We start from the raw sequence: 24,872 nt of genomic DNA on the forward strand, positions 1-24,872 counted from the left end.
TCCTTTGTTGTGGGTGATATTTGTGTCCAGTTTCCAGATCTCTCTGAGGAAACTGTTCCACAAGTTGTTGTAGATTTGTTCTATCCATGGGAGGAGGTGAATTCAGAGTCCTCCTAGGCCACCATCTTTCCAGAATCCTCTCTGAATCCATCTTTAAATTGTTTTATGGAGATAGAATTTACATATCGCTTCTTCTCAAACACATTCTACATTCTTTTGGCTTTCTCATCTGCTCAATATCCAGCACCAACCGTCTCTTACTTGTTTTCACAATTCAACAAAAGATGAATGGAAAAGAATTATATAGCACTTACTTGATGCAGGGCACTAGTGAAAACAACTTTTAATCTTAACAACAACAACCCAGTGAGTAGGACGATGATGGAACTTATTGGTCTAACTAGGGTACTCTGGAGGGTGAAACAGGTCACTAAGTGATCAGAATGATGAAACAACAACATAAACCAGGATTCTCCGAGTGAACTGACATGTGTAGTCTCCCTCCCCATGAGTTGAGCATACTATTTCTCCCCAGCTGCACACAATGAGACAAGACAGGTCATGACAGGACAGCTAGTGGGAGGTGGAGTCTGGATAAGGAGCCAGGTGTTCTGGCTGGAAAGACAGCTCCAGACGCTATTGACCTCCTGATTTTGAGCCTTATGGACCTTCACTATAGAGCTCAGATGGATCCTTGTGACCTTGATTCCCACAACTGAGGATGTGAACCCCAAGTAGATTGCTATGCAGGCCCCTCAGTTTCTGCTTGAAGCCTTTGTTCCCTTTCCCCACTGTCGTAGCCTCAGTACCACTGAACTGAAACTCCTTATTCACTCTCAATGCCACATAAAAGACAGCCCATTTCTCAGGCCCTTTCCTGGCCCCTGAATTTTCAGAGCTGTCTTCCTTCCAAGGACCCTATGTCTTTCCATGTGCACCTCTCTCCTGACATCCTAGGACGTTATCCCAGGCACCCTTCTCCCTGTTCATGCTCATTGAGGGCATGGCCTGTGCACCTCTGCTCTTTGCGTGATGACAGGGATACAGTAGGTGCTTAATTAATTTTTTTGTATCTGCCTTTCAGGACAGATTTTGAGTTTTTACAAAGATTTCACAGATTATATGACGTTTTATTATTCCACCTATTTAGAGAGAGAAGCTCATTTAAATTAGAATCATTAGTAAAGGCAAGGCTCTAAGCCAACACTAAAAGCAGACATCAGCGTGTCATCATGGTTCTAACTCCACCTTTTTTATTTCTGGATGAGGAATTTGGAGCCACAACAGAGAGGGGACAGGTGAGGAGAGGAGGAAGTTGGAGTGCATGCCTCCAAGGACAGGGCCACTTCAGTCTCCATAATCCCCAGGAGCAACCAATACTTTGACCCAATATAACCCAATCCTTCTAATTTCTTCAGTCAGTGAGCCGGATTTTGAAGCAGAGTCAGGATCAAGTTTCAGCCCTCGGTAATTCTCCTTGGTTTGTTTGCCAAAACCTTGAACTTTACACAAATTGACATTTCCAAAAATGTGTGGTTAAATATTTAATCCCATACACATCTGACAGTTTGTATGGTTCGTTAGATAACTACACCATTATCTTCTCCATTTGTTGCTGATTTTCCCTCCACTGCAAGCCCACATTTTCTTGCTAAACGTCAGCATGCACAATTTTGAATCTCTGGTCATTAGGGGCATTACAAGGGATGTGGGGGGGACCTCATATAAAGTATTTCCATTGCTAGAGCAGTGAAGCTCTCCTGTGTCTGATGTGCTCCTTCATCCCACCAACATCCGTGGACGTTGTCAATGTCTAGTGATGTTTGTGGTGTCTCCACAGTGTGGGTGGTGTCCTATTGGCATGAAGTGGGTAGAGACCAGGGATGCTGCTAAACAACCTGTGTGCTCAGGGCATTCACTCACAAAAGAATTCTTTAGCCTCTAATGTCAGTAAAGCCATGGTTGGGACACCATGTCATAGAGAAATATCTAAGAGCATTGGCCATTCTGGTGAAAGGACAGTAGAGCAAGGTAGTCACACAGTGGACAGTGAGTGGAGCTTCAGTGCAGACAGACGCTGGCAGGAATGTGGGCATCTGTATCCTTTAGTGTGCAGATCTCAGTTTTATGACAATGCCTCTGCATGGATGCTCCCCGTATTTTCTCTGTTCTGTCATCCTCATCCAGTTTGTCCTTCAAGATCCATCAGTCATCACCTCCTCACAAAGTCTTCCTTCCTGGAGAATGCATAGTTCATAAGAGCTTTGTTCATCTTTGAATTTCTATAGGTCTTTAATTTCTATGGTAGAATCTCATTCTCAGTGATATACCTCACCTCTTTCTTCAATTCTCTGTCTCATGTCATGTCATTTAACATAATTAATTAATTCCTTAAGGTAATTCATGAATTCTTTCATCAAAATACATAAAGTTTCTCCTAAGTTTGGCACTGTGTAGATTCCAAGTTGACCTCAGATCATTTGCAGCAAATAACCTATTCTTTGTAAAATTTTCCTCCTGCTCATTTTTCCCCTTTTTGACTATCCTGTCCTCCCTTTTCATTTCTGTCTTACAACTTCGTATACTTTCAAAATTTTTTATTTTAAAATAGTGATATAGTAAAAAATAAAACAAAATCGTAATATAGGAGCATTGTTCAAAAGGAAAATATTGAAAAACAGCTCCAATGAAAAGCACTAGACCCCTGTCCACTTCGATCCATGCCACATCAACTCATGCTTGTCTACAACTTCCTCACTGTGTCTCCTGGTATTGACATGTTCTAAATATTGTTTTGTACAGTTCTCTCCTGATTCTTCTATACAAACATAAGTTATATCCTGTGTTTACTGGATACCATGCCTTATCTTTCTTCATCTGCTCCTTCTTTTTGGTAGATCATATCCTCTGATAACTTTGAAGAAAAAACTCATTGGAGATAAAACTTTTGAAGATTTGCACATCTGAAATATCTTTATTTGTCTTCATGCTTAAATGATAGTTGACTGCATATAGAATTATATTCATATACAATTATAGATTGGAGCCTCTGAATTTTTAGTATGACTCCTGTGTCTTCCAGTCCTGTCTAATGTCAAGGTGAACTCCTTGGTGATGTTGGGGGTTCTCTGACTCTTATGGAGAGTCTGATCCTCTTCCCTATTCACTAGATGGCTCCCCCTGTAGGAGACGGAGACGATGAAATGGGGACTATATCCATTCTATTTGCAAAGACACCAATGTATTTCTCCTGGACTGGGGTCTGGGCATCATTTGCTTTTGAAATCTTCCCAGTTAATTCTAACACAGAACCAAGGTTGAACAGCACTAACAATGAATGATTTTGGACATCATTTCATGTGTCTGTTGGCCACCTGTATATCTTCTTTGGAAAAATGTCTGTTCATATCCTCTGCCCATTTTTTGATCAGGTTGTTTGTTTGTTGTTGTTGAGTTGTATGAGTTATTTATATATTTAGGAGATCAATCCCTTGTTGCACAAGTGATTTGAAAAAATTTTCTCCCAGTTGGTGGGTTGTCTTTTCATTTTGTTCTTGGTTTCTTTCACTTTGCAGAAGCTTCTTAGTCAGATGTAATCCAGTTTTTGACTTTTTCTTTTGTTCCCCTTGCCCGAGTATATACAAAGTATTTGAAAAGATGTTGCTAAGGCCAATGTCAAAGAGTGTACTGCCTGTATTTTCTTCTAGGAGTTTTATGATTTCAGGTCTTACATTCAAATCTTTAATCCATTTTGAGTTAATTTTTGTGTATGGTGCAAGATACTGGTATGCTTTCATCCTTTTGCATGTGGCTGTCCAGTGTTTCAAACACCATTTATTGAAAAGACTTTCCTTTCTCCATTGTATGTTCTCAGTTACTTTGTCGAAATAAAACCACACATCTACGGAAAGATAATCTTCTACCAAGGAACCAAGAACAAAGGTTTATTTTATTTTAGAATATGAGAATCAAAGAAGACCTCACAGAGGAGCAGACAGGAAATGTGACACTACACGTAGATGTCAGCTGTCCTCTGCAGGGAAGGCACAGGAGAATAGAGGCAAAAGGGGACACCACAGACATGGTGCAAGGGTGTGACTCATCCTGATGCATAAGTGAATAGCAAATAGACCACTAAGGCTGAGCACAGAATCCTTTGTGGGTGAGAGATGAGGTCGGAGGTGTGCCCAGTGATGGGGTCTTGGAAGTCTTTACATGCAATGCTATCAGTGAGGCTTGACCCTCAGCAGTGACTCCAATCTGGGGTTCTCAGGGTGTTGCAAGAGTTCCATGAATCTTTGGATCCACCAATAATAGCATGTGGACCAAATACATGATGTATTTCACAGAATAAGGACTAATTTCAGTGAATGTACTTCTTGATGTGATTAAAAATACATATGTACTGTAAAAACATTGCTGATCATTGATAATAGTAGATAACTGTTATCCTCCATTTCTCAATCAAGAGGTTGTATAAAAGTACCTACTATGAATAATTGGAGGGTGAGTTTAGAATTAATAATGTCCTCCTACTTGAAACACTTGGAAACATGTGCCCACTAGTATTTCAGGGTGGTTGAAGTGAGATCAGGGTCACATTTCAATTTTAGGAGGATCGCTTTGGTATCAATGAGGACAGGGTATTGAAGGAAGGTATCTCAGAGCCCAGGAGACCATTTAGGAGACTCTTGAGAAAGCCAGGAAAGACTAGGACTAGACAGTGCTGGTGGCTGTGGGGATGGAAAGGAGAGGATGTTCAGAAGTGACATGCTGTGGCAGTGCAGTGGGCACAATTTAGTGGACTCTTAGCTGTCGGGAGGGAGATGAACTACAGTAAGCTCACAAAACCCCACCAAATATTCGCATTCTCATCCCTGGTACTCGTAATGTTATTCTTTCTCAGCAAGAAAGGACTTTGCAGATGTGATAAAGTTACAGATTGTGAAATGGGGAGATTAACCTGAATTTTCTGGTGTACTCTAAATGCAATCCCATATATTTTACATGATTTAGGCAGAGAAAAACTTAACACGCTCAGAAAAGGAGAAAGCAATCTGGCATCACAGAGCAGAGATGGGAGTGATGTGGACACAAGACAAGATACACTGTCAGCCGTCAAAGCTGGAATTACCCAGGATATTTGCAGCTCAACTTTCCAAAGGGAGCATTGCCCTCATAACATAATGATTTTGGCAGAATGGTACATATTTTCAACTTCTATCCTCCAAACTTTGAGAAAAGACGCTGATTTAAGCCACCACTTGGTAGTGCGTTAGAGCAGCCACTGGAAACTAACGCAGAACCTATGATGTATCCAAATTTTGTGAATCAAGTCCCTCATTGGGCTGTTGGTCCATTAGCCTGGATGTGAGGGCCACATTCAAGAGGAGTAGGTTGTGGGCAGGAAATGTGTTCAATTTTATATATTCCTTCAGAAATAACTGTGGAGTGCTTGAAGGGAGTTGTCCAGATGGCAACTGGATGCTTGTGTCTGGAGCTCTTCGGAGAATTTGAGGGAGGAAGTATTAACCTGAGGTGTTGGTGAGTGGCGTAGACATCAATGAGCCAAGTGAGTGTGCAGAGTAAAAAAGAGTTAACCAAAGGTTAAACGCTAGGGATTCGCTGAAATTGAGAGATGGATGACAACAAATTATACCGGAAAGTTGATAGGATTGAAACCACAATAAAGAGGTGAAAACCAAGCAGGTTGGTTGTGGTTAGGATGAAGACAAAATATTAGTGATGCTTCTGATTGGGAACTACCTGTCTGGCCAGACAGTTAGGCTCCAACTATCACTCAGTAAAGATGAGTAGCAGGAGCATTTTAGTTGCTTTTTACCCTCACCATTCTTTTCGCTCATGGCAAAATAAATGGGAAATCTGTAATGTAGTGTAGGATGATTTGTGACAAATCTGTCCTCTTCTGATCCCAGTACCTCAGGCTGCCATGGTTAACTGGAAGTTGAGTCTCTGAAATTTACTAGTGACAACACACAATGGCCACTTCATGTTGAAAACCACCCCAACTCGAGGTCAAGACTGTTGGATAATGACAAGACAGGTAGAGAAGTACAGGGCAAATAATTTATTGAAGCAAGATGTTGAAACCTTTACATTTTCCAGGAAAGAGCAGGTGACCATTGAAAGACAGAGGTGCTATAACAGAAGTTTTGATAAATCATGGTAACCACACTTGAACAATACTTTAGACTGAAACAGAAAAAGAAAGAAAGAAAAGAGAGATCAATTCATGCTGCTCCTGGAAATGACATGCTAACACACACTGTTTTTTACACCAAAATATCAACGAAATTTCAGCCAACAAAAGGCAAACAGAAGTTACCAGCAGGACCCTAGTGTGCAAGGAAACTAAAAAGACTTCATACAGTTACAACAGACCATGCAAGTCTGGAAAGATCCATTTCCATAGTCCAGCAGATAAACCCTGAGGTCACCCAAGGTTAGGACTCAGGTTTCTCTGGGAGGATGGGGGTGAAAGTTTGGATAGAGCAGCTCAGGATTTATTTTCTCTGATGTCCTGGGACAGATGACTCTACTATTTCGCTCCAAATGGGACACAGTGTTGTCAGATGGGGACAGGGGTGGGAGAGGACATAGGAAGTACTGCTTTCAGGAGATTCACAGCCTTGGGGTGTGGAGATTCAACCTGATGGCACATGGACTTCTCAGCATTGAGGATCCAGCTTCTATGGGCATTTTCAGCTGAACCTCAAGACCTAAATCCAGTGGTAGATGGATTGAGAGATAACTTTAAATATCTGCTTTCTTGAAAAAGACATAATTTAAGTGTTTCACAAGTGGCCACAGGAGACATAACAAGTGGGGTTTCTACTCATTGGCCATGACAAAGAGGAGGGTCATGGGGGTTAAGTAGAATAGTGCATGGGGTGCAAGGAGTGGGCCTTGGCTGTGTAGAAGGTGACAAAGACACAGCCAGCATCCCCTCATCCTGACAGAGGGCCTCGGAATATTTCTCTCCCTCATTCAACACTCAACACTTCCCATGAGATTCCACAGGGATAGTGTCCACTGGGTGAGGGGACTCGCTCTCAGAAAAGCTCCAGGCAAGGAAGGCAACAGTGCTTTTTCCCTTCATCATCACTTCATGGGCTCTTGGTGTCCTCCTGCTCAGGACACCATGGGGAATCTGGTACTCTGAGAGGTGACCTGAGAAGGAGGAACATGGCCAGACCCTCGTGCAGCCTTGGCTTAGTTCACCAGATGTAATGTTATCATCCACCCTGTGGCCACTGGGTCACCCTATCAGAGGTGAACAGAGAGGCATGTGTCTCCACCATCTGTGCCCTCTAAGAGCAGCACCCTGACCTCCTTCCTGGCTGTTCACCTGAGTGGAAATTTCTATGCACAAATAAGAAAGAGTTACCAATGCCTTTGCAATTAACACTCTGTTCCCAAAGGAGATCTCATCCGTACATTGCTTCACTTGCAACGTGGCCCCAGCAGCTTCTTCAGGTGCCTCATATTTCTGAAGTTTCAACTTGTAGACCTAGTCACTAGTGAAATATATGGCTGCTTGATCAATAGCAAGGGTTGGACAGACAATTGCATTGACTGGAGCAGAAGAAAAAGAAATACAGTTCATACAATGAAGATGATTTTTCCTATGGCTCCTGATTTTAGAACTAGATAGGAAACCCAGGGATTTCATATTCCCATCTCACCACTGTGCTGATGATAATGTGAGACCCTCAAGGTCACACTGCATGCAGCAGAGCTAGGACTTGGCACCAGGTGTTATGATGCCTAATTCTTTTCTTTTTTCTCAGGCTCACAACACTACTTTCCAAAACTACTCTGACTTCCTGAAATTCACTTTCCCTAGATTTTAAAAATATTAAGTTGTGAGGCTGGCCCCGTGGTCGAGTGGTTAAGTTCGCACGCTCCGCTGCAGGCGGCCCAGTGTTTCGTTGGTTCGAATCCTGGGTGCGGACATGGCACTGCTGGTCAAGCCACGCTGAGGCGGCATCCCACATGCCACAACTAGAAGGACCCACAACGAAGAATATACAACTATGTACTGGGGGGCTTTGGGGAGAAAAAGGAAAAAACTAAAATCTTTAAAAAAAAAAATATTAAGTTGTGCCTGCTAATAGAGTGACAATTTGGCAAGAGGAGATTTTTTTTTTTTTTAAGATTGGCACCTGGGCTAACAACTGTTGCCAATCTTTTTTTTTTTTTTCTGCTTTTTCTCCCCAAACCCCTCCCCGTACACGGCTGTATATCTTAGTTGCAGGTCCTTCTAGTTGTGGGATGTGGGACGCCGCCTCACCGTGGCCTGAGGAGTGGTGCCATGTCCGCGCCCAGGATCCGAACCCTGGGCCGCCGCAGTGGAGCACACGAACTTAACCACTCAGCCATGGAGCCAGCCCCAAGAGGAGATTTTTGATAATAAAATTTCAAATAAACACTAGATTCAGGATCTTACCAGAGGTCATAGATGGGAGAGTAAAGCTGGAGAAGAGTAAGTAAAGTATTTATATGTTGGAAGATGCACTGAAACCAAATTGAGAATAGGATTCTTGGATGCAGACATAGCTCAAAAGCTAAAAAAGATGGATATAATCAGTTTCAACACATTGGAAGCTTATACACAAAGATATGATTGGCTCTTTCATTCTGCAGTGATGTACAGAATTTCTTAGAAAGGATGAGAGCTGGAAAGAAGGCTCATTCCTGACCCCACTGGAATTGTGCTGAGACTGGAAGTAAGCACTTTTCCTCATCTGGATTCTCCATCCCCCCAAGTTTTTGCAACCAGCCTGCCACCTGGGACATACCTTAACTGGCTCTGATATGAGCCCTGGTCAGAGATCAAACCATGCAGAGTATTTGGAGAGGGTAAATCAGAGGACAGAAAGGAAAAGAAGTGGACGCATAGAAAGTCAGATGAAAGAGAAAGACTCCACAAGAATGAGTCAGTATCGGGGGCATGAAGACACGCAAACGTATTGTTGAATGAATGGCTAGAATTAATCTACAAAAATAGAAATTGTAGCCCTGATGGCTGTACAAGTTCTCCTCCAATTCCTGATACCAATCCTAGAAAACTAGCAATGTTTGTAGAGATATTGACTGCTGTTTCTTCACAGAGCCCATTTGAAGATTTGTTATCCAGAGATTCAGAGAACACTGGCTCTTCCTGAACTGAGAACTCTCCCAAAACTCTTCCATCTGTAACACTTTATGAATCTGAATCTATGAGTTAAAAAGCTGTGGACTCAACTGGTACTTGAAAATTACTGGAAGGAGGATATCTGACAACTATGAGATGTCTGCTCGATACCTAGAGCTGGACTCCTGACACACTCCATCACTCTCCGTTGTCATAGCTATTCTTGGTGGTAGCTGTGAAGCCCAGTGACACGAGGAGACTTGGGGAGATTAAACATTTTGTTCAAGGTCAAAGTGCTGGTAAGTGGCAGAGCCATGATTCACATCCAAATCTTATTATGTCAGGTTGCTTCTCAAACACAGATCATAGACAAGGAGTCAGGCTTCAGGTAGAAAACTGTTAAAATCTGCCTTCACTGATTTTTTTAAGTTCTAGAGTATTGGTTTAATAAAAGTAGGCCTGGGCTTTGTGGGGAGCTGGTTCAGTAGTAGAAGAAAGGTTTGGATTTTGATCTGATCACCCCATTTAATTTCACCTAGTTCAGACAAGCTTACTTACCACAGCTGGTGCTGGACTAGAAATGATAATAACCCTCCTAGCACCAAAGGGCCAGAGTGACCAGCAGGACAGACACGGGCAGCCTCATTGTGGTTCATTTGGTTGGGCTTTCAGGTTTACCAAACAATGAGCAATTAGGAGCTGGACTCAGGAGCGTAGGGAGTCCAGGGCCATTTGTACCTAGAGAGCCTCACTGGTCCTGCCCATATGTCACATGGCAGGTCACAAGGTCTGGCTTCCAGTCCTCTCTTCCTCACTGAGGGCTGATTCCATCCGTGTCACAGTCCCCACACCTACTTCCTTCCCAAGTAAGGCAGATTCCAGGAGAGCAACCCAGAGGGATTCTACTCTGTTTCCCAGGAGGACATTCAGGCACCTCTGTAAATGTATTTAGTTTCCTCTGAGTCTTTGATCCTTGTAGGAATGTTCTTTGTGACAGTGTAGTGGCACAGGTGTGTTCGACATCAGGAGGGCAAATCAGGGGACTGGGAAGCTTGCACATGGCTGCACTTGGGTTACAGAGACAGGCTGTAGGAAGACCCAGCTTTGACCCCTCCTCTGGGGGCTGATGGCCAACCAAGCTTGATTCAGTTGCATTTTGATCAAGTCTGAACAAGAATTATCCTCTCTCTCAGTTCCCCTTCCATCACCTTTGTCTTCACACAGAGGCACCTTAAAACACTATTGAACACATTCCACCCTGGTAGAGCTTCTTGGTGGAAAGACTCCTTCATCTCTTCTCTCCCTGGCTCATTCCAAGCCTGAGTCTTTGCTTCTGGTGGAGTTGACAACAACGCAGAGGTGCACATTTTCAGTCCACGAAGAGCAAGGCTACCATGAGGAATAGCCACTCACCTGTCATCTTATGTTGATGTGATGATTAAATTAACTCAATGCTCTTTTTTTCCCAAGGAGTCCTGAGGTGTCAGGAGCCAGACAAAAATCACAGTTATTGAGGGTTTTTCTGTTCTTGGGCTCCGAGCAGGGAAGATGATGGAATGAAGAGACAGGTGAACAGGGTGGGTGCACACTTCCTCTTCCTCCATGAGCTCAAGCCTTTTATTCAAACCTAGCTTTGTTACCTGGGTCAATTTCATTTTTAAGGGAGATGAAGACAACAGCCAGCTGAAGCAGTATGCTCACCAGCTGCCATTCCACTCTTGTGCCATCCTGCTCTGTGTGAGTAGGAAGCATTTTCTGTTACCAGAAATTGCCTGCTTAAATGAAAGTATCTTTGAGAGCACTCGCACTCCTGGCCAGAGGTTTTCAGTCTCGATTGTACAGTCAAATCACTTGAGATCTTTTGAAAAATACAGATTCCCTGACTCCCTTCTCTGAAGATTTTGATTCAGTAGATCTTAGGTGATGCCCAGAAACCAGTACTATTTAAACTCTGCTGGTGATTTTGTGGGGCAGCAGTACTGAAAACCACTGAGAAAGACCTTTATTAACAAGGGGCATGTGTTATCAGTGAGCACACTGCAAGGTTTGGATAAGTCTGAGTGGAGGGCCACAGTGGTACCCACATCAATAACAAGTACGGTGGGAGATCTCTGTAGGCAGCCTGCTTCTACCACCAGGAGCATGAGGCATGGTGGTGAGGACCATGGAGACCTGAGTTCAGATTGTTCACAGTCTCAGACCTTACAAGAATTACTCAGTTTATATAAAAGAACCAAGTTTTCTCGTATGAAAAAGGTGGCTAAGAAAAATGTCCCATGATAGGCTTTGTGGAATGAAAAACTGGGTGTGTCTGTCTGTCTGTGTGTAAATTTACCAGGATCTGGCACATACTAAACTCAAAAAAATCTCGACTACTATTATCCTGTTCTCTTTGTCAAACCTCATGTGTTGTCACCAGTTCCTAGTTTAGAGCACTGATGAAAACCGCATGATCACCACTTTTCAGAACTATAAGGAAACTTAGATATACCTCTCTCTCTGAAATATATGGAGGAGGAAATGAGGCTCACGGTCTGCGTCTACAGGCCCATGGAGATGAATTAAGCATTCAACCTCTCTGACAGCATGCTGAGCTGTCAGAACATCTCCATAATCTGCTGAACAAAGCTTGTGCTGGCACAGGCTCAGGTTCACAGTATATTCCATCAGGGAGGGACATATTTTTCATATTCCAAATGCTCTTCACAACTGCTCAAGCCTTTTTTAGTTTTCGTAGTTCATGCCCTTTCAGGTCTGCCCTCCTCCCTGTCTAATTGACTCGCTATTCCAGGTCTATCTTCTGATCCTTGGGGAATTGGTCGCTGACCACAATAACTTGGTCAATGTCTCTTTTTGATGTTCTGCTTGTGCAATGCATATCTTTTGACACAATTAAAAGGTTGTAGACTTACAAATGTGTAGTCAGTTAACTGATGCAAGCCCACCTGGACCTCAGCTGCATAATTGCAGGACAATATCTGGTTTCCTCATCCTCGCTGAGCAGAGTGCCTGGCACAGAGAAGAGAAGCAGCGAGCGTTCCTTGCTAGATCATACTGCTGTCATCTTCCACATAGGTCCCTATGTTGTAAAACCACCGTAGCTAATAACACTAGAGGTAATAAAGAGATTAGTAACATTTTTCCTTGCTAACTGTGGCCAGACTCAGTGAAACACAATTTCTTATATTTTCTTAAAAATAATTATCATCTTAAATGACAAGAAACTTTATCTATAAGATGAGAGAGTGAGAACTAAAGAGAGACAAGATATATGACTGAGAACGAGATTTGACCATAGAAATTAGATGCCTATAGAAATTCAAGGGTGAACAAAGCCCTCATGAGCTTGCATTCTCCATGAAGGAGGACTTTGTGAAGAGGTGATGATTCACTTGGATCTTGAAGGATAAATTGGATGAGGATGACAGAAGAGAGAAAATATAGGGAGCATCCGGGCATAGGCATGGTTGTGAAGCTGAGCTCCACCTACTGGGGGATACGATGCCTACAGTCCTGCCAGAGTCTGTCTGCACTGGGGCTTCACTCATTGTCCATTGACTGTGAAGTTACCTTACAGTACTGACCTTCCAGCACAAGGGCAGATGCTATTTCTCTATAACATCGTTTCCCGATCATGACCCTACTGACATTAAAGGCTAAAGAATTTTTTTGTGAGTGAATGTCCTGAGCATCACACATTGTTTAGCAGTATCCCTGGTTTCTACCCACTTGATGCTAATAGCAAACCAGCCACCATGTGGCAACACTAAAAACATCCCTGAAAACTGACAGTGTCCACAGGGATGAGTGAAAGGAGGGAATAAACCAGCCCCAGAAGAGAATCACTGAGCTAGCAGAGGAAATACTTTATATCAGGTCCTCCACACCACTTGTAATACCACTAAGGACCAGAGGTTGACAACTGTGAATGCCTATACTTAGCAAGAAAATGTGGGCATGCAGTTGAGGGAAAATTATTAAGAAATAGAGAAGATATTGATGTAGTTACTTAATGAAATATATGAACGGTCACATGTATATGGGATTAAATACTTAATGATACATTTTATAGAAAAACTAAGTTGTGTAAAGTTCAGGGTTTTGGTGAATGAGCCAAGGAGAATTACCCGAGGCTGACACTTGATCCTTCCCCAGCTTCCAAATCTGGCTCACTGACCAAGTCAATAGATGGATCCGGTTTAGATTGGATCAAGCTAATGGCTAGTTACTTCCAGGGAACAAGGAGACTGAGGAGGCCCAGTCCCTGATGGTATGGGCTCCCACTTCCTCCTCTCCTCACCTTCCCCCGCTCTGTTGTGACTCCAAAGTCCTCATCCAGGAACAGAAAGAAACTGGTGTTAGCACCAGGATGTCATGCTGATGCCTGGTTTTAGTGTTGCTTTGATCACTTACTTTACTAAAGATTCCAAATGAGCTTCTCTCTCTAAATAGAGGGAATAATAAAACGTAATATAATTATAGATTTCTTTGTAAAAATTCAACATCTGTCCTGCAGATAGTCAGACAACAATTAATTAGGTAGCCACATGTTGGCTATTGTCACACAAAGACCAGAGTTGCAGAGACTGTGCCCTCAAGGAGCCTGAACAGGGAGGGAGGGGCCGTAGGATCAGGTCCTGGGATGGCAGGAGAGATCTGCACTCAAAGAACAATGGAGTTCTGGGAAAGGAAGTCCCAAGAGACTCAGGGCCAAGAAAAAGGCACAGGAAGTGGGCTGTCTTTGTTGTGGGGTTGAAAATGAATAAGGAGTTTCAATTCAGTGGGACTGACGTGAGGACAGAGGGGGTGGGGAGTTCACAGGGAGCAAAGGCCTCAAGTAGAAACTGTGGGGCCTGCACAGAAATCCACCTGGAATTCAACTTGGGCAGTTGTGGGAGTCAAGGTCACAAGATCAAGGTCACATCTGAGGCACAAAGTGAAGGTCCATAATGCTCAAACTCAAATTATCAATAGTGTTGGGAGCTGTCTCTCAAATCAGAACTCCTGGATCCTTCCCTAGGCTCTGCCATCCACTACCTGTGTGCCCTTGATAAAGTTATTTGACCTCTCTTGTGTCATTTTGAGCAGCTGGGGAGAAATGATATGCCCACCTCATAGGGAGGGTGACCACACATGTCAGTTTGCTCAGGAGATTCCTGGTATATGTTGCTGTCCTGGCATTCCATCCATTTAATGACCTCTTTAACTCTCCAAAGTACTCCAGTTTAGCCCGTAAGTTTCATCATCACTCTGCTCATTAGATTGTAGATGTGAAGATTAAAAGAGGATTTCACCAGGGCCCTGCATCAAGCAAGTGTTATGTAATTGTTTGCCATTCGTGTTTTATTGAATTTTGAAAACATGAATTGGTGCTGAGTATTGAGAAGATGACTGGGCCAACAGAATGAAGACTGTGTTTGAGAAGAAGTGGTATGTAAATTATATCTCAATAAAACTCTTTTAAGAAGGAGTCAGGAAAATATCAAGTAAGCCTGGATCAAATACAGTGCTTTATTTTCAACTTAGGACTTTGGCCTCAGGTCTGAACATGATTATCTCTAGATCTTTTAGAAAATGTAAAGTAGAAGCAGAGACTTCACTTGTTTATAATGGTCCTAGTCATCTTTCTAAGTTTATCATAACTCCTTTCTCATTTTTATAAAATTAAGCTCTGGTAGTTGACATGTGGACAGCACCTGTTCTGTACCCAGCCCTGTTCTGAGGAGTTACACGTTATAGCTTATTCAAGCCTCATGATAATCATAGGACTGTTCCCACTGTACAAGGAGACATGGCTGTGAAATCTCCACCCAGGCTGGGTCCAAGGCAAACAAGGCACATAGTCCAGGAATGGCCTGGACACCGTATACAACAAACATCTCAGTGACGACCAAGATGTCCTCTGCTGTATTTGGATGGAATGCCCTCTACATATCTATTAAGTCCACCGGATCAAGTGTTTCATTTAAATCCACTATTTCCTTGTTTACTTTCTGTCTGGATGATCTGTCCACTGATGTAAACGCAATGTTGATGTCCCCAACTATTATAGTTTGGGAGTTAATTTTTCTCCTTAGGTCTGTTACTAGTTGCTTTATATACTTTGGTGCTCCAGTTTTAGGTGCATATATATTCATAAGCGCCATGTCCTCTTGGTGAAATGTCCCTTTTGTTGTTATATACTGTCCCTCCTTGTCTCTCATTGTCTTTTTTACCTTGAAGTCTGCTTTGTCTGGTATAAGTGTGGCAGCACCTGCTTTCTTTTGCTTGCCATTTGCTTGCAGTATCCTCCTCCATCCCTTCACTCTAATACTATGTCTTTAGAGTTTACATGTGTTTCCTGGAGGCAGCATATTCTTGGGTCTTTCTAATCCATCCAGCAACTCTGTGTCTTCTGATTGGAAAACTCAATCCATTTCATTTAGAGTGATTATTGATATATGAGGGCTTAATACTTCCTTTTTATCTCTTGTTTTCTGGTTGTTCTATATTTCCACTGTTTCTCTTCCTTTGTATTTCTGACTGCAATTTCATTTTGGTGGTTTCCTGTGGAGGTTTACTCAGTTTTCTCTTTTTTCATGGATTTCAGCTCTGCTCTGATTTTTTGTTTAGTGGTTACCATGAGGTTTGTATAAATGATCTCGTACATGAGATAGTCCTAGTCCATTTTCTGAGAGCCTCTTATCTCCATTAGCCTGAGCAGGTTCCAACCCACTCCTCTTTCCCTTCTGAGTTATTGTGGTCACAAGTTATTCTATTCTGTGTTGTGATTTTGCGACTAAGTTGAAGTGTTTATAGTTACTTTCGATGCTTCCCTTCCCTTTATCTTTTAAATTATAACTAAGTATTTGCTACTCTGCTCTGAAAGAGAGTTAAAGTTTTCTTACTTTGCCTGTGTATTTATCTCCTTGCTCAAAGCTTTGTATCTAACACCATATGCAAAAATGAACACAAAATGTGTTAAAGACTTGAATGCAAGACCTGAAATTGTAAAACTACTAGAAGAGAATATAAGCAGTACACTATTTGACATTCGGCTTATCAACATTTTTTGAATACGGTCTACTCAGGCAAGAGAAAGAAAAGAAAAAATTAACAAATGGAACTACAGAAGACTGAAAAGCTTCTGCACAGCAAAGGAAACCATCAACAAAATGAAAAGACAACCTACCAACCTGGAGAAGATATTTGCAAATCGTTTATCCAATAAGAGGTTAATTTCCAAAATATATAAAGAACTCATACAACTTAACACAACAAAAAAAAAACAGATCAAAAATTGGGCAGAAGATATGAACAGACATTCCTCCAAGGAAGATTTACAGATGGCCAACAGACACATGAAAAGATGTTCAACGTCACTAATTATTGAGATAACGCAAATCAAAATTATAATTGTATATCAACTTATTCCTGTCAGGATGGCTTCAATTATCAAGACAGAAAGTGACAAACATTGGAGAGGATGTGGAGAGAAGGGAACCCTCATACACTGCTGGTGGGAATGTAAAATGGCACAACCGCTATGGAAAACAGTATGGAGATTTCTCAAAAAATTAAAAATAGAAATACCATACAATACAGCTATCCAAAAGATCTTGAAATCAACAATCCAAAGAGATTTATGCACCCCTATGTTCATTGCAGCATAATTCACAATAGTCCAGACCTGGAAGGAATCCAAGTGCCCTGCTGCAGATGATTGGAAAAGAAGATGTGGTATATATATAGACAATGGAACACTACTCAGCCATGAAAAAAAGACAAAATCATCCCATTTGCAACAACATGGAAGGAACTTGAGGGTATGATGTTAAGCAAAATAAGCCAGATGGAAACAGACTAATACTGCATGATTTCACTCATATGTGGAAAATAAACATATGGACAAAGAGAACAGATTAGTGGTTATAAGAGGAGAAGGGGGCTGAAGGGTGGGCAAAAGGGGAAAAGGGGCACACGTACGGTGATGGATAAAAATTAGAGTACTGGTGGTGAGCTTGATGTAGGCTATACAAGAATTGATAGATAATAATGTAGACTCAAAATTATACAACGTTTAAACCTTTATGATTTCAGTAAAATATTGGGAAAAAAAGAAAGATGTCCCCAAGACCAGGGCCTTTCCTAACGTTTTTGTCCTGAGTAACTACCTCTCCACCAGACTTCCAGACTTCAGCAGGATCTTAAGGAAGAAGAGGCTTACCTCCAAAGAACATGTCTGAGGTTAATGTCCCAACAGACCTGGAGGTGAGGGCAGAACCAGTTTTACAGAATGAATGAGAAAAAAAGAAACATGCGGTATCTCGTACTCCAAAAACTGTGGGGCTGATATGACTAACTTAACATTTAAGCAATTAAGATCCTCTCCATTTCAAAATAACTCTTTTGCAGGCTTTTGTGCCAATACCTGAGTCACTGAGTCACTCTCACTGAATGTTATTACTTTTATTAAGTATGGCAAGGCCTCAAATGACCAAAACATTAGTGTAAGTATATCTCAAAGAGTCTATGAGCCGGAGGACAGGCCAAATATAATTCCCTCTCACCACATACTGTAAATCTCCCTGAAGACACTAGCTCATTCCAGGTAGAATCTGAATCATTTAATTTTGCACCATGGTTTGTCATAGGAGGTGATCGACAAATATCACACCAACACTGACACTGAAGTCCATTTCACTCCCCTAGTTTCTGACCTTAACATGGGGACCTGATCAAAGCTCCTTTTGGGAAGAGCAAAAAGTCAGAAGAGCAGCACCACTATTCTGATTTTTTGGTTTCTCCTATTTCTCACTGTAAATGCTGGCTTGAAAAGAGTCTTTGTGGGTCATGTTACTGTTTTTGATCACCAGAGAATGATCATTATCAGTTGGAGAGAGAAAACACGGAGGCAAAGACAGCACAACTTCTTCATTGTAGGAACCGTGTGCATCGTGTGGGTGGGACTTTATTTTTTGCTGAGTAAGACACCTCTGAAGGGTCTGGAGACCCAGCAGGTGACAGGGCAGGTCCATAACAAGTAGGGCTCTAGGCAGAGTCCCCACTAAGTCCTGATGACAAAAACATTATTCTATTTCGTTGTTAACCTTCACTTCCCTTTGGAATGAAAATCGCCAGCGAATGTCAACTGTGTGAAATTACACACTTGAGAACATAACCGTCTGTATTTCTAGAATCCTTCTAAATCAGTTTTGTTCTTGGCAAGTTATGCTCCAGTGAAGGATGGAAACAAAGAGTCACAAATAATCCTGACAGCAAATAATGCATTCACAGATAAACTATTGACTCATTTTTCTGGCTCTCTCCTTCATTTCTTTTTTTTTTTTTTAACATAAATCAACTTTGTTTCTCTACTTCCTATCACCTTCATATCATCCCTGCTAAAACTGATGTGGCTTTTCCATCCCATGAGGCTGTCTTGTCCCTCTCTTGACACCAGGAAGAACAAGTTCCTACCTTGCCAAGTACCATCTGCTCTCAGCCCTCTGTACTTGCTGTTCCCTCTGCCTAGAACACTCTTCTCCATATCTTCCCCTGGATATCATCGTCCACTTATCCAACCTTAAAAGTCCCTCCTCCTATAGCTTTGCCTGGACGTCTGTGCAGGACGCTGCCCCTAGGGGCTGCGTTGTTGTTCTTTACACAGTCACCGTCCAATATCACTCATTCAGTTGCAGGTTTGTTTGTTGCCTCACAGGTAAGAGGTGAGCTCCCCAGAGCAAGGTCCTCCTACGATGTGTTCCTACTACTGAATCTGTGGCACAGAGCACAGGGCCCCGTCATAGGAGAAGCTCATGGTTATTGTTGAACAATGGATGGGTGGATGGATGCATGGATGAAACCTCCCATTTGTTCATGATTACCATGATTTAAGTCCTGTGATGGCTCTTTATATAGAGAGTCTGTCTTCCGTATAAAAACAGGCATGGTATCATTTGTGGCCATTTTAGAAATGAGGAAAAGGAAGCTTGGAGTGACCACTGCTTTAACTTGCCCAAGGACACTTCATGATTAGGTGTTGCATCCAAGATTCAACCCTACACCTGCATGAGCCCAGATCTCATCACCCTCCACCATTCAGCACTGCCTCCCCTAAGCAATCAGTTATTCTACTTCTTCACATCATTACATCATCCTGTGAATCAGTGGAAGAAAAACCTTAAAAAGCTAACAAAAATTAAAAGAAAATTAAATCATTGATTTACAGTCGATGAATGTAAGAAATTAACTAAGTGAGATATTCTTCGTAAAAACAGCCTTCAGAGAGGTGAGACGTTTGCCAAACTTCAAACACCTGAGTGAAAAAGTGTCTGTGGACGAGGGAAGTCTGCCTCCTGGAGGAGGTATGTGGTATTGCATCAAGCCCAGGTGTTTGGTAAACCGGCAGGAACAAACTCACAGGATATGAGGCTTTTTGTGCCTTGAAGAAGAAGGAGAAATGCAAGAGAAGGTAGTGGAAGAAGAAGAGGAGGAGGAGAAGGAGAGAATGATGAGCACAATAATAATTAAAAACACCCGGATGACAACACAGGGTCACAATGGTGTAATTTGCTTTTTTATTTAGAAACGACTTTTACATTAATTTTACCTAAAGTTTTGTATTGTTATTGCACTTCTCAAGTTGTTTGGGGTCTAGAAAGCGCCACCACCTTGGTTTCTACAGAAAGCACAGGCTGGCTGGGTTCTGGTTGATTCTCACTGTCGTTTCCAGGCCCAATGCCAAGTTTATCATCTGACACATTTCCTCATTTATGGGAGGGATTAAAGTGGTGACCAGGAGAATAAAAGGAGGAGTTCTGGGTGCTCCCCACCAGAGTGATTCCCTTCATCCCTGCCACATCAGAGACCAGCCAACAACAGCTGCTTCCATCATGAAGCTGGTGACGGTCCTCATGCTGGTGGCCCTCCCACTTTACTGCTATGCAGGTGAGTACAGCAAGGAGGGCAGGCCTTGGGCTAAAAGTTGTTGTCAGCTTCCCTGTGGAAGAATTCCTGGTCCCCAAACCCCAGTACAAAACATCCTCAAAATAATGTGTCTGCTTGTACTAGGCCAAAGGATTATCATTAATTCAAGAAAACTAAGGTAGTTTCCTCACGGGCTTTGCCTCTGCCATGGAGCTGCATGTAGCACGTCATGCTATTTGGGGCATGTCACCATCATCACAGGTACCGTGAAAACCAGGATGAGTCTTGGGTTTGAATATTAGAATTAGATATTTCAGTGGGAGAAGGGAAAGATATGATTTCATGGCCCCCCAACATTGGCTCTAGCTGGTTTCCTGAAAGAGGCACACATGAGGTTTCTTGAATGAGGCATTCATGGAGTTTCCTTCAATGTGGAAATGGGAAACCTCCCTGTAGGAAAGGCTCAGGCTATATGTGTAACCCAGTGTCCTACTCCAATTGGGGGTCCACTCTTCACACATTTGTAGAGTGGATTTGAACCTACCAGGATGCCCCTTAGCTCCCAGTCTCCTCATGATCAACTCTGACTGGGGAGAACTCACACCCTCTGGAGGTCTCCTATCAGCAATGAAGACCCAGAAGGAGGAAAATGCCCTGAGACCCGGAATCTGATCTTCAATAATAGGTCAGCCACGTAGTGTGCGTTGTTCAACTTGCCAAGCTCCTTTAACATCCCACCTCATTTGTTCCTGAATTACGCACAGATGTGTTAAAGGTCATATGCTCTGTGACTGATGAACAAACACATGGATAAAGAGAACAGATTAGTGGTTACCAGATGGGAAGGATGTTGGGGGTGGGCAAAGGGGGTAGGGGTGCACATATGTATGGTGATGGATAAAAATTAGACTATTAATGCTTAGTATGAGACAGTCTATACAGAAACTGATAAATAATAATGTACACCAAAAATTATGCAAGACTATAAACCTTTATGAGTTAAATAAAATAATTGAGGGGAAAAAAGGTGATATGCTCAAGTTCAACTCAATAGAAAATTCCAGAGCGAAGGATGAAAATCTGGCTATTGTTAATCCAATTCCAGAGCCCCTTTCCCTACACAACTCAAGTGGCGAGAACAGATCACTTTATGAACAAGAATTTATTCATGCGTTATTTTTTGTTGCCAAAAGTAATGTCAATAGGGCTAATGGACAGTATCCTTAACCCAATACATCTACAACACTGGGAACTGATGCTCTGAATAATCATAGTAATGCATCACATGAGTCTGAACAAAGAAAGACCAGATAATGCTTAATCTGTTTCACTAAATCAGAGCGACTGATTTCTTGAGCATCCTCCTTAATCATGGTTACAAAATGTTGGGCTTCTCTGGGTTATGGAGGCAGGAAGGTGGTGGAGGGCAGATGTTTTAGGGCTTAAAGGAAATCCAAGATGCTGACTTTAGTCTCTTGGATTAACAACTTAAGACCATTCCCCATAATCTTTCTGAATGTATGTCTTTGCTGGAATGTAAGAAGATGACAAACATCATAGTTATGCTGCAAAAGTGGTTTGTACTTCCATAATTGAGCCCATGTTTTCATGTTTTCATCCAGGGTCTGGCTGCCAACTTCTTGAGGATGTGGTTGAAAAGACGCTTGATCCTGAACTGTCCACGACTGAATATGTAGAAGCTCTTCAAGAGTTCATATCGGATGATGCCGCTAGGGAGGTCGCAGCACAATTTAAACAATGTTTTCTCATCCAGTCAAATGAAACTCTGAGCAATTTTGGAAAGATGATGGTAATTTCAGTTTTATTCTTATGCACTGCTAAACCACTGGACAGGGACAAGCAGGCTCCTAGTTTGTCACTAATTATGCCAAATCAATGAGAACATGCCTTATTTTATCTCAGCGAATTTCATTATTGGCGAGTCTGATGAGTTGGACATCAAGAAAGACATGAGGGCCCCAGTGATGATTCTCCTCTTGACTTTGTGGGATCTTTAGCGAATGATAAAGGGAAAAGACAAAAGACAGAAAAGACAAAAGAGGTAAAATATCGCTCAGGAAAACTCTTACACAACTCTCAGCTCCCCAGTACACATATATGCACACACACATAGGCACACACGCACACACACACAATTTTCTATCAAAGTGAAAAACCTCTGATTCTCAAGAAGCCACTAATTTCTGGGAGTGATCAGCAAAAAGATCCCCTTCTTCATAGTTAGTGACACTCCCAGCACTAACTTTCTTAGATTTCAGATGTGTGTGAACAAACCCAGGAAAACAATAAGAAGGAATGTTGCTTTACAGAATTTTACTTTGTAAGAGAGAATTGAAAATCTAAGTGACGTCTCCGTGTTTTTTTCCAGGAAACAATGTACAATAGCCTATATTGTGCTCTCTTTTGACTTTCCACAAGACCTTTGGCTGAGAGGACTATAGAGAATGATCAGAAACCAACTGTCAACTGCTATAAACCACAATTTTACTTCCTTTTTTGCTTGTGATCTACTACTGCAAGACAATTGTTGAAACCTCATTTGCATTTTCATTTCAATAAAGTATCTGCAAACACAGGTTCTTTTTTTCTTATCTGATTAAAAGGGAGGCTTTAGAGACCCTCGTAGATCACATATGAGTGTGCGCGCCCATGCACAGACACACACACTCACACATATTCATTAAGATCTCCCAGGTGAGGGATTGGAGAATCTGAAAAGCTTGTGTTCCTTCCCATAATGAGCCCAAGCTTGATTGTCTCTCTGGAAAAGTGACTTTGCCCCTTATCACCCCATCCCCCCCAGGACTCTCTCTGACATCCTCAGGCACTGAGATTCTGCTGGTTGGGGCGTGATCAGGTTCCTGACGCACTGCAGGCTTCATCTCCACACTGAGGCCTGCACTGCACAATGAGGGTCCTCTTTGGCTCTCTCTGTCCCTGACCAAGGTGTGCAGGGGTGGGAACAGAGCCAGCCAGGAAGGTGACTCATGCAAAGCAGGGGTGAATACTGTATTGATTTTAAAATTTATACATCACATTATTTTTATTTTTAAAAATATTTCATTAAGACCTAAAGATTAGACCTGAAACAATAAGTCTTCTAGAAGAGAATATAGGCAGTACACTCTTTGACATCAGTATCAAAAGGATCTTTTCGGACACCATAACTCCTCAGACGAGGGAAACAATAGAAAGAATAAACAAATGGGACTTCATCAGACTAAAGAGCTTCTTCAAGGCAAATGAAAACAGGATTGAAACAAAAAAAAACCCCACTAGTTGGGAAAATTATTTACAAGTTATTTATCCGACAAAGGGTTAATCTCCATAATATATAAAGAACTCACACAGCTCAACAACAAAAAATCAAACAACCCGATCAAAAATTGGGCAGGGGACAGGAACAGACATTTCTCCAAAGAAGACATACGGATGGCCAATAGACACATGAAAAGATGCTCGCCATCACTAATCATCAGGGAAATGCAAATCAAAACCACACTAAGATATCACCTTATACCTGTTAGAATGGCAAAAATAACCAAAACAAAAAGTGACAAATGTTGGAGAGGTTGTGGAGAAAAAGGAACCTTCATACATTCTTGGTGGGAATGCAAACTCGTGCAGCCACTATGGAAAACAGTATGGAGATTTCTCAAAAAGTTAAAAGTAGAAATACCCTATGACCCAGCCATCCAACTACTGGGTATCTATCCAAAGAACCTGAAATAAGCAATTCCAAAAGTCCCATGTACCCCTATGTTCATCACAGAATTATTTACAATAGCCAAGACATGGAACCAACCTAAATGCCCATCAACTGATGATTGTATAAAGAAGATATGGTATATATATACAATGGAATACTACTCAGCCATAAAAAAAGACAAAATCGTCCCATTCACAACAACATGGATGGACCTTGAAGGTATTATGTTAAGTGAAATAAGCCAGATAGAGAAAGACAATCTCTGTATGACCCGACTCCTGTGTGGAAGTTAAACATGTAGACAAAGAGAACAGATTAGTGGCTACCAGGGGAAAGGGGAGGTGAGGGGAGGGCACAAAGGGTGAAGTGGTGCACCTACAACACAACTAACAATAATGTACAACTGAAATTTCACAAGGTTGTAAACTATCATAATCTTAATAAAAAGTAAAAAGAAACTATATGAAGACAAAAAATATATTTCATTAAAATGTTATGTACCCTAATTACTTATATTTTTGGTGCCCCCTTAAGTTGTGTGATGTCCCCTAGTCCCGTCCCTTCAAGTGGCAATGTCGTCCATTTTCTCATTCCCACACTAATCTACACAGCAATGAAATTTGAGGGAAATGTGTGTGTTCTGTAGGAATAAAGCAAAGCAAGTGAGTTGTCATCGAATCAGAGCATTACATTATCAGTGCCCACATCCTGTCACCAGGGATAAGTTAGTACCACCCCTTCTGCTCACATCTCAGCAGGTCCCTCTTCCTTCCTAGGCTGTCCTCTCATGCAGGAAGACCCCTGACTCTTTCTCAGGACAATTTACCACACACCAGGACTGGCTCTTCCACCAGGCGTAACCCGTATATGGAATTAGATACACGATACCTTTAAAGTTCCACAAAAATGTTACAATTTCTTTAAAAATATTAAGCAAAAGTCACTATGATAATAATGAATATATACCAAAGAACTAGTGTGAGGTATATTCATCTCTAATCAATGCAGTTGTAAGATATAATATTTAATATATTTTTTTGGAGAAGGGGTCAAAATACGTGACTCCCCAAACTTGAA

At 41.9% G+C, this 24,872-nt stretch overlaps 2 protein-coding genes across 2 annotated transcripts in view; one reads left to right on the forward strand and one right to left on the reverse strand.

Annotated features, from left to right (window-relative positions):
- The window catches only part of LOC138916548 (uncharacterized), a 276,582-nt gene that overhangs the window by 154,726 nt on the left and 96,984 nt on the right, over positions 1–24,872 (reverse strand). The window lies entirely within an intron of this gene.
- On the forward strand, positions 19,924–22,661 carry LOC100629936 (mammaglobin-B-like). The gene is made up of 3 exons (XM_003362654.4): positions 19,924–20,086; positions 21,688–21,875; positions 22,455–22,661. The coding sequence occupies exons 1-3, from the start codon at positions 20,032–20,034 to the stop codon at positions 22,491–22,493; spliced, it is 282 nt and encodes a 93-aa protein (XP_003362702.3). The 5' UTR covers positions 19,924–20,031; the 3' UTR covers positions 22,494–22,661.

This window comes from Equus caballus, chromosome 12 (assembly GCF_041296265.1).
Source record: "Equus caballus isolate H_3958 breed thoroughbred chromosome 12, TB-T2T, whole genome shotgun sequence".
In the NCBI taxonomy this organism is placed as follows: Eukaryota; Metazoa; Chordata; class Mammalia; order Perissodactyla; family Equidae; genus Equus; species Equus caballus.